This window comes from Apostichopus japonicus, chromosome 16, assembly GCF_037975245.1.
Source record: "Apostichopus japonicus isolate 1M-3 chromosome 16, ASM3797524v1, whole genome shotgun sequence".
Classification (NCBI taxonomy): domain Eukaryota; kingdom Metazoa; phylum Echinodermata; class Holothuroidea; order Aspidochirotida; family Stichopodidae; genus Apostichopus; species Apostichopus japonicus.
The window spans coordinates 4625412-4636267 of NC_092576.1; the positions used below are offsets into that span (position 1 = coordinate 4625412).

Consider the following 10856-nt stretch of genomic DNA (forward strand, 5'->3'; position numbering starts at 1 on the left):
ACCATTGTACAGATCCTCTGTGGTTCACCTGTATCACTATGCGGTTATGTTGTGTCTTCATTCTTTCCTTACAGACGTCGTGACTGCTTACGTCAGTTCGTGGTCATCCTGTGTGAGAGAGGACAGTCTAAGGATCTGGTAGAATTGCCATACATTGATCTTCACGATGAGGTAAGAAGCTTGTGAGGTTTCTTGGTATTATTGAAAATCAAATTCACTGGAAACTCTTGGTCAAGAGTAATGTTAGCATATATCCTTAATATATCATTACCACTCAGCTGATTGTCTCAAGATATGAAGTGAACAGTTGATTTTAGATCTTACATTTTATGATCATAGTAGTAACTATCGTATAGTAGCAACTATCTTATGGTAGGAACTATCCTATGGTAGTAACTATCCTATGGTAGGAACTATCTTGTAGTAGTAACTATCCTATAGTAGTAACTATTGTATAGTAGCAACTATCCTAAGGTAGTAACTATCCTATGGTAGTAACTATCTTGTAGTAGTAACTATCTTGTAGTAGTAACTATCCTATGGTAGTGACTATCTTGTAGTAGTAACTATCCTATAGTAGTAACTATTGTATAGTAGCAAATATCCTAAGGTATAACTATCCTATGGTAGTAACTATCTTGTAGTAGTAACTATCTTGTAGTAGTAACTATCCTATGGTTGTAACTATCTTGTAGTAGTAACTATCCTATAGTAGTAACTATTGTATAGTAGCAACTATCCTAAGGTAGTAACTATCCTATGGTAGTAACTATCTTGTAGTAGTAACTATCTTGTAGTTGTAACTATCCCATAGTAGTAACTATCCTATAGTAGTAACTATCCTACTATCCTATAGTAGTAACTATCGTATAGTAGCAACTATTCCACTATCATATATAGCTCATCTTAAGTTAATTACAGGCATTTGTTCACAACACCAGTAATTGGCATTTCAAATGTCCAACTTTTTCATATCTTCATAGTTCATCTTTTAGATGTGTTGGTCAGCATCGGTCTCATAATAGTTCGCTCTTTCCAAACGATTTGAATTTAATCATCAGAAAAACAGAGCACTTATTGTGACAGTTCGTTGTAACAATATGACGAGAATGGCTGTATTTTATACACTTACATTGTGATGATAATTTTTTTATGCAATAAGATGGTCGCCATCTTAGAAGAGAGAGCAAGGTCTGTAGACCTGACGAGAAACAGCTACTACGACTTACTCTACTCATTTCACATTCATCGAGGAAATTATAGAAAAGGTTTGTTGTAAGATAAATGATAAATGAAAAGAAAAGCCACACTGTAATAGCACTAACAACTAAATTAACATGTCTAATGTCTGTCTGTCTGTCTGTTTATCTATCAGTCTGTCTATCTATCAGTCTGTCCGTCAGTCTCTGTCTGTCTGTCTGTCAGTCTGTCTATCTATCTGTCAGTATGTCTGTCTGTCAGCATGTCTGTCTATCTATCAGTCTGTCTGCATGTCTGTGTGACCACCATGCTGTCCAACTTACATGTTGGTCTTTCTGTCTGAGTGTGGGAAGCACAGGGGAACTGTTAAGCGTTGACAAATACATTTAGAGATTACTACTCGAAGGTAACTTCTCTGATGCCATACCTGGGCTTAAAATAACAATACAGCTGGCAAGCTTTGAAATTCCTAGTTTCCAACAAGATGGCCCCAGAATTACCCCCCCCCCCCCCTACCCCACCCTCCTCCCATTAATATACTAAGCCAACAGCAACTAATACTTCTCTAGAGTTTCACAGGAAAGGCTGCCATTTTGAATCCAGCTCAGGCTGCTCTCTTAATATGTAACCATTACTGCTCTGTTTCCTTTGTGTGCCTGTTTTGTTTGATTGTTATTTCTAAGCCATAAACCATAACCATGTCACAAGATTTATATGTTTGCTTTCCTATTTTGATCAAACATCTTTGTGGTAGTATTTTCATAATTTATTGTAAGATTGTGATGTTGGGATTGTTCACAGTCTTGTCAAGTTGAAGGTATATCATTAAGTGTGATTTGATTATCACTATATAGCCGTATTTCATTATTACTTTAACTTAGTATATAGTTAAGAAAAATGTTTTCTAAGCATAAGATGTTGAATGCAATCTTCCATTCTTTATTCAAAACCAGCCCATTTACCTTTTTGTTTCTTTCTTGCAGCTGCCAGTGCGATGTACGAGCATGCTTCAAGGTTAGCTGTTGAACTGCCCGGAATCAACAGCTTGCAACAGCAGTGTAACTGTTATCTGGCCACCCTCAACACTCTGCGGATTGTTGATCCCAAGTACCAGTGGATCGTCAAGCCGGTAGCCATCTTGGTGGAAGCAGTGAGTATTTTAGAATACTCACCTTGTAGTTCTGGTGTATGCAGAACATTAATGGAAGGAGTGGGTTGGGGGATGGGGGGTTGACGGGGGGAGGAATTATGAGGCCAACTTGTTGGAAACTTGGAATTTCAAAGCTGGCCAGCTGCACTGTTATGTTGGGCCCATGTATGGCATCAGAGAAGTTACCTTCGAATGGTAATCTCTAAATGCTCACAAATATGAATATGTATGGATGAAACATTATCCCCTAGTCTTGTTACACTTGCTGATTATCTTCTGTGCCATTAACTCATCAATATGTATGGATGAAACATTGTACCCTATTCTTGATACACGTGCAGAAAGCCGAAGACCTGGCTGGCGCTTCTCCAAAACGAGATTATGACGGTGACTTACGGAATATGCCGGGTAAGCTTGGACTGATTAAACTGGTTTAAGTAATGCATGTCTCTTACAGCTTTTTTATTTTTCTTCATTTTTTTAACGGCTGTTTGAAGTACTAACCATCCCTTCTTCAAAGGTCTTGATGGCATTTGTTTAATTTTAAGAATTGAACAGCTTAGGATAGATAGTACTATAGAGTAGTGTGGTAGTGTAAAAGACAAGAGTTAATGGTAGGGGAGAGTCACACAACACAGAGCTGCAAATTGAAGTGACCGTTGAAACATCTGTGTAATGTTTTATTGACCGTAGTACCCTACCTATATGGATAAGTGTGTTTTAGGTTTTGTAATGATGCTCCATCATTTTCACAGTGAAATAAATTTTCAATAAACTGATTAAAACACTATTGTAGTAGTCTAAATCTTTGGTTTACTTTTATATATGCTAATGATATGCAAATTAAGTGGCTGGTGGTTATGATACAATTTATTTTCCGTAATGTGTTTCCTCATGTACAGTAACACGCAGAGAAGTTCAAGTGTTGGAGCTAGCCGATATTGAGAACGAATATCTTCTGGTGTCCGCTAGACGGAAGCTAGCTAACTTTGACTCTGAGTTTGATTTCATCTCAGGTAAGAGATATACTTTCACCGTCTTGTCAACAATCTTTTGTGAACACACCCTGATTTAGTGATATAGTGATATGGTGATTTAGTGATATAGTATTTAGAATCTGTTAACAGAGGACTTAAACTACAGGTCACCAAAACTGTCTATATATTCATTTATAATGCTGAATCTGTCTACAACTCAGAGAGCCTTACATTTCTATACCAACAGCATGTTCTTGAGAAACAAAGGAATTAATAAAAACAAGAAAAACAAAGAGAAAGCATTTTTCCTATGTCCTGGTTTTGCTTGGCCTCTGAAGATATTAAGATCCCTTTACGACCCAATGTCAGGCCTCATCACTAGTTTACATTTACCTACACCTGCTCTATACATGTTTTTTGTTGTCTTCTTAATGCCACTTCTTCAAAAACAGTAGGGAAGAGTAATTGAGAATTTGGCACAAACATATATATATATATGAAAGAAACATCTAGACAGTGGAACAACTTCAATAATCCGCCAGGATTCGAACCTGGGCCTCCAGCAATGCACGCGGACGAGGTATGAACAAAACAGGGTCATGGATCATGTTACCTGCAGTGGATCAAAACCAGCAAAGGGAGGTTGTGGTTATCCCATTGCTTTCCTGCTTGTATGGTCTACATTTATGGTCATTATGTTTGTAATACAGTTAGTTCAGAAATAATTTGTCCAATGCTGTGAGTGCGAATACTTTAAACTGGCCCACTTCTTTAAGTTTTTACTCTATATCCTTTTCTAGCTACGGCCATGACAGTCGATGAAACTGTGGCAAACCTTGTCCGAGCCGGTCTCTTTGACTGTGCTATTGAAGTCTGTCAAAGCTTCAAGCTGAAGTTGACACCAGTTTTTGAGAGTCTTGCCTCAAAGTAAGTGTCATCTCATAACCTGTTAGACATGGTGACTGTTTGCTGGTGTATGCTGGATGGTGTTGTGTATACATTTAATGCTATGTTAAATATCGCATAGCTGTCGGCTAAATAAATACCGCAAACTTTGACAGGGTGTTACCAGCATAAATGTTGAAGGATTAAAGGTAGGGTGATGGATTAGTTGAGTGCCAGAAAAACAAATCTGTCCACAGTCAGTAAAAGCCAGTTTTTGCTTTCGGTGACAGGTAACAATATCTGGAAACTTTCAGATATAAAGTCACTATGGATAGGTGAACTGACCAATGATGTAGCTCATGTTCTTGTTGCACATTATATCTGTGGGTTTTATGTTCAACATTAATATTTTAATATAGTATAACCTTCTTCTTTGTCCATGTTTGTCCAGATGTGTTAGAGTTTATCGATATGAATATTTTCATACCATTAATTTTAACCTTCTTCTTTGTCCATGTTTGTCCAGATGTGTTACAGTATTTCCATATTAATATTTTCAAATCGTTAATTTCAACCTACTTCTTTGTCCATGTTTGTCCAGATGTGTTACAGTATTTCCATATTAATATTTTCAAATCGTTAATTTCAACCTACTTCTTTGTCCATGTTTGTCCAGATGTGTTACAGTATTTCCATATTAATATTTTCATATCGTTAATTTCAACCTACTTCTTTGTCCATGTTTGTCCAGATGTGTTAGAGTTTCTCGGTCAGGAGCTAACAGTAAGACATGGAGGTGGTTGTCTGCAAACACTCCAGCGAAACTGCACTGTTCTAAAGAATCCAGGTAACTTGAGTTTCATCATTTACATATCTCCACCCTGTTTTTATCAGTCTAAATTATTTAAGTATTACAGTATTATCAACTTTTCTAAATGACGATTCAGTGTGTGACACCTCGTCTAGCTATACTAAAAGAATATTATGTTCCATCATCATTATTTGTAGTTATGTGGAGATCTAATGAATAAATAGCCCGAAAGGCAGCTGATTTATATATAGCCTTAAAACAGCCACTTTTGCAGGTTTGCCTACAACATTGGTCACAACTGTGTCCAGTTTCAGTCAAAATCATTTTGAATCTACATTACAATTTTATGAAGACAGTTTAAGATACGAAAACCATTGACAGTTCATACATGAACAATAAGGTAACAAAAATAGGAAGATAAGAAGAAAGGGTGTAAACAATGTTATGTTTACAGTTACAATCTAAACCCCTCCAAATCTCATATGCCACATCCTACTGCATCAGATATTCAATCACCTTGTCCACTCTTACGTCGCTCCTCGCTCGTTAGCATGAAGTTGCGCTGAACACCTCATTGTTCATTTTAAATTCTTACTTTTGCTTTTCTCTACCTTTTCTGTTTGTTAATTACTCTGACGGAGTAAGATTCACGTGACCATTTTATAATTGTTTTATATTTTCCAGTCCAGCAGATTTAGCTTGGGATCTGCTAAAGGTCTACCTGACCAGACACCATCGTCCCGGTGACAGCGCGTATTACAAAGTGGTTACATCCAAGTTGCTGTCGCTCGGCTTCAGCCTCCCTCAGTGGCTAATCAAAAGCTTGAAGGTTTGTCCTCTGAGTTATTTCCATGGGTTTTTAAGATAATTCAATTCCCTGATTTTAATTTCTTCTATCACTCACTTTTAGTATCTGTTTTTTCTCTGCCGGTGATTGTAAATATTTAAATATTGTTGTTTGGAGCTTTATTTTAGTAGCAAGAGAAATTACTTTTAGAAACTTGTGTTATGTAAAGTAAACAATTAAAACCTAGTTTACCAGTGGTTTGCATCATGCATGTTGAACTTGAAGAGGTAAATGTTAGGATTCCTTAATCATACATCAAGTGGGATTGGCAGGCAAATCTCTGCTATGAAACACAAATCACCTGACTAGGTTGTAGGATGTAGCCTAGGAGATGGGCTAGCTAGGTAGTTGGATGTAGCCTAGGAGATGGGCGGGCTAGGTAGTTGGATGTAGCCTAGGAGATGGGAGGGCTCGGTAGTAGGATGTAGCCTAGGAGATGGGCCGTCTGGGTAGTTTTATGTAGCCTAGGAGATGGGCCGGCTGGGTATCTGGATGTAGCCTAGGAAATTGGCCGGCTGGGTAGTTGGATGAAGCTTAGGAGATGGGCCGGCTAGGTAGTTTGATGTAGCCTAGGAGATGGGCCGTCTGGCTAGTTGGATGTAGCCTAGGAGATGGGAGGGCTCGGTAGTAGGATGTAGCCTAGGAGATGGGCCGGCTAGGTAGTTGGATGTAGCCTAGGAGATGGGCCGGCTGGGTAGTTGGATGAAGCTTAGGAGATGGGCCGGCTAGGTAGTTTGATGTAGCCTAGGAGATGGGCCGTCTGGCTAGTTGGATGTAGCCTAGGAGATGGGAGGGCTCGGTAGTAGGATGTAGCCTAGGAGATGGGCCGGCTAGGTAGTTGGATGTAACCTAGGAGATGGGCCGGCTGGGTAGTTGGATGAAGCTTAGGAGATGGGCCGGCTAGGTAGTTTGATGTAGCCTAGGAGATGGGCAGGCTAGGTAGTAGGATGGAGCCTAGGAAATTGGCCTGCTAGGTAGTTGGATGTAACCTAGGAGATGGGCCGGCTAGGTAGTTGGATGTAGCCTAGGAGATGGGCCGGCTGGGTAGTTGGATGAAGCTTAGGAGATGGGCCGGCTAGGTAGTTGGATGTAGCCTAGGAGATGGGCCGGCTAGGTAGTTTTATGTAGCCTAGGAGATGGGCCGGCTGGGTATCTGGATGTAGCCTAGGAAATTGGCCGGCTGGGTAGTTGGATGAAGCTTAGGAGATGGGCCGGCTAGGTAGTTTGATGTAGCCTAGGAGATGGGCCGTCTGGCTAGTTGGATGTAGCCTAGGAGATGGGAGGGCTCGGTAGTAGGATGTAGCCTAGGAAATTGGCCGGCTGGGTAGTTGGATGAAGCTTAGGAGATGGGCCGGCTAGGTAGTTTGATGTAGCCTAGGAGATGGGCCGTCTGGCTAGTTGGATGTAGCCTAGGAGATGGGAGGGCTCGGTAGTAGGATGTAGCCTAGGAGATGGGCCGGCTAGGTAGTTGGATGTAGCCTAGGAGATGGGCCGGCTGGGTAGTTGGATGAAGCTTAGGAGATGGGCCGGCTAGGTAGTTTGATGTAGCCTAGGAGATGGGCCGTCTGGCTAGTTGGATGTAGCCTAGGAGATGGGAGGGCTCGGTAGTAGGATGTAGCCTAGGAGATGGGCCGGCTAGGTAGTTGGATGTAACCTAGGAGATGGGCCGGCTGGGTAGTTGGATGAAGCTTAGGAGATGGGCCGGCTAGGTAGTTTGATGTAGCCTAGGAGATGGGCAGGCTAGGTAGTAGGATGGAGCCTAGGAAATTGGCCTGCTAGGTAGTTGGATGTAACCTAGGAGATGGGCCGGCTAGGTAGTTGGATGTAGCCTAGGAGATGGGCCGGCTGGGTAGTTGGATGAAGCTTAGGAGATGGGCCGGCTAGGTAGTTGGATGTAGCCTAGGAGATGGGCCGGCTAGGTAGTTTTATGTAGCCTAGGAGATGGGCCGGCTGGGTATCTGGATGTAGCCTAGGAAATTGGCCGGCTGGGTAGTTGGATGAAGCTTAGGAGATGGGCCGGCTAGGTAGTTTGATGTAGCCTAGGAGATGGGCCGTCTGGCTAGTTGGATGTAGCCTAGGAGATGGGAGGGCTCGGTAGTAGGATGTAGCCTAGGAGATGGGCCGGCTAGGTAGTTGGATGTAGCCTAGGAGATGGGCCGGCTGGGTAGTTGGATGAAGCTTAGGAGATGGGCCGGCTAGGTAGTTTGATGTAGCCTAGGAGATGGGCCGTCTGGCTAGTTGGATGTAGCCTAGGAGATGGGAGGGCTCGGTAGTAGGATGTAGCCTAGGAGATGGGCCGGCTAGGTAGTTGGATGTAACCTAGGAGATGGGCCGGCTGGGTAGTTGGATGTAGCCTAGGAGATGGGCCGTCTGGCTAGTTGGATGTAGCCTAGGAGATGGGAGGGCTCGGTAGTAGGATGTAGCCTAGGAGATGGGCCAGCTAGGTAGTTGGATGTAACCTAGGAGATGGGCCGGCTGGGTAGTTGGATGAAGCTTAGGAGATGGGCCGGCTAGGTAGTTTGATGTAGCCTAGGAGATGGGCAGGCTAGGTAGTAGGATGGAGCCTAGGAAATTGGCCTGCTAGGTAGTTGGATGTAACCTAGGAGATGGGCCGGCTAGGTAGTTGGAGGTAGCCTAGGAGATGGGCCGGCTGGGTAGTTGGATGAAGCTTAGGAGATGGGCCGGCTAGGTAGTTTGATGTAGCCTAGGAGATGGGCCGGCTAGGTAGTTGGATGTAGCCTAGGAGATAGGCCGGCTAGGTAGTTGGATGTAGCCTAGGAGATGGGCCTGCTAGGTAGTTGGATGTAGCCTAAGAGATGGGCCGGGTAGGTAGTTGGATGTAGCCTAAGAGATGGGCCGGGTAGGTAGTTGGATGTAGCCTAGGAGATGGGCCGGCTAGGTAGTTAGATGTAGCCTAGGAGATGGGCCGGCTAGGTAGTTGGATGTAGCCTAGGAGATGGGCCGGCTAGGTAGTTGGATGAAGCATAGGAGATGGCCTACTAGGTAGTTGGAAGTAGCCTAGGATATGGGAGGGCTCGGTAGTAGGATGTAGCCTAGGAGATGGGCCGGCTAGGTAGTTGGATGTAGCCTAGGAGATGGGCCGGCTGGGTAGTTGGATGAAGCATAGGAGATGGCCTACTAGGTAGTTGGAAGTAGCCTAGGATATGGGAGGGACGTCTCCATCATCAGTGTCAATTAATCCATTAGGAGGGGCTGAGAACTCTACAAGTATAGTAGCTGGTTTCATTTCTAATATGATATCATAAACTTACCTCTCATGACGCAGCAAACACAGCACCCTCCTTTCTAACCCCTGAAATGTTCTTCTTGATACACATTACTCAGCTTTTCTTTTGGTATCATTTTTTCCTCGCAGCAAATTGATTATCCCGCTCTCCTCCGTCTTTACATCTCGTACGATAAACTGGAAGAGGCGGCTCTTTTAGCCATTGAGCTCATCCAAGCAGTCAGAGGAGAGCTTGGGGATGGATTCCAAGATTTTGGCCTAAAGGTGAGTCAACTTTCTAGAGTGTTTTGGGTATAAAAAAATGCTTAGGATGTAGGATAGGTTGTATTGGGGGAGGGGGGGGGGAGGAGGGAGAGTGTGAGCAGTAGGAGGTAGTGTTGGGAAGGGGAGTCTCTCTTCCATTTGAGATTGTATTCTTATCTGCAGTAATTTCTCTGTAGCTAGGTGTAGGTGATTGATATGTCCCTTTCCTTCTGATGAATATCATCATGGTCCTTCAAGGCATTTATTGTGTGACACCAAGTAGAAATATATGTGTGTATGTGGCAGATACAGATGGGCTTACACTAGTCGAAAATTCTACAATACTGTTTAACATACTGTACAGTATGTAAATACATTTTACATACTGTTTAATTTTCGTTAATGTGTTTTCTAGACTTTTTATTCCTTTGATTTCTCTGTCTTTTTATTTTTTTAATTTTTTTTTAAAGTTTTGTAAAGCGCCTAGAGGCCTTTTGGTATTTGGCACTATATTAAGAACTTATTTATTATTAATTTTATTAAAGTCAAGAGTTGTTCTTTACCAAGATTCTCTCCTGGTTACATTTTCTGGTTGAAAGTGTCTGTAAGTGATTGAAATGTTCCCTGTGTTAAACTCACAATCTAGATAACGATCTCTGGGATATAACGTGGCATCTTGTGAAACCCAGCATCTGAGAGATTTTGTTTTCAATGTCTAACTACTGTAGCTATGGCATTGTTAGTAACTTGCTTGTATATAGTAAATAGTATATATATATATATATATATATATATATAAATATTTATATTTATACTGGAAATAAATAAACTGAAACTGTTCATGTAGGAGCAAGCCAAGAATTCTCCCTTTTGCAGTGAAAGTCTTTCAGGTTTTAAAAGAAAACCGAATCTGAGCAGAAGCTGTTAATTGGATTAAACCTGGCACTATTTACAATTGGCCCTGGGCTGCCTGACCTGATACTGCCTACGTTCATTAGATTCTTGTCAGGCAAGTCACAGGCTATGACTCCACATTAAATTTAAGTGACCCTGTTACAAATCTGGTCCATGGATTCAAGTAACTCTCTTACAATGGTATCTGCTCATCATTTGATAGATGTTTATGCCATTTTTTATGTCTGTTTTCAGGCGCCGTTGAGATCGACCGAGCCTAGTGTTTGGCTTCCGTACAGTTCTCTTGATCATATACTACTAGCTCTGCAACATACCAAAGACCATGGCTTGTTAGAGGTAAGGAATTAGTAGGCATTTTAAGTTTTATTTAAAGCTTTATATCAATTTTTTGGGTAGTCGATATTGATAAAAAAATCCAAACAAACAATATGGATGATGTCAAAAAATTTAAAAAACTATGATCTGGAATATAATTATGGATCAGCAATTCAAATCTCATATTTCTATGTTTTTTTCTTCTTTAGTTCTGTGTCATAATTTGTAAACCTACTATGTTTTTCATGTAACTTTGATTTTCTTAA

The 10856-nt window shown here is 41.6% G+C and overlaps 1 protein-coding gene across 1 annotated transcript in view; it reads left to right on the forward strand.

Moving 5' to 3' along the window:
- The window catches only part of LOC139982577 (nuclear pore complex protein Nup160-like), a 32594-nt gene that overhangs the window by 19018 nt on the left and 2720 nt on the right, over positions 1-10856 (forward strand). The window contains exons 23-32 of the mRNA XM_071995492.1: positions 75-171; positions 1163-1268; positions 2184-2350; positions 2692-2758; positions 3253-3366; positions 4128-4254; positions 4964-5059; positions 5708-5852; positions 9247-9381; positions 10510-10611. Coding sequence (XP_071851593.1) covers positions 75-171; positions 1163-1268; positions 2184-2350; positions 2692-2758; positions 3253-3366; positions 4128-4254; positions 4964-5059; positions 5708-5852; positions 9247-9381; positions 10510-10611 — 1156 coding nt within the window. The remainder of the gene's footprint in view (positions 1-74; positions 172-1162; positions 1269-2183; positions 2351-2691; positions 2759-3252; positions 3367-4127; positions 4255-4963; positions 5060-5707; positions 5853-9246; positions 9382-10509; positions 10612-10856) is intronic.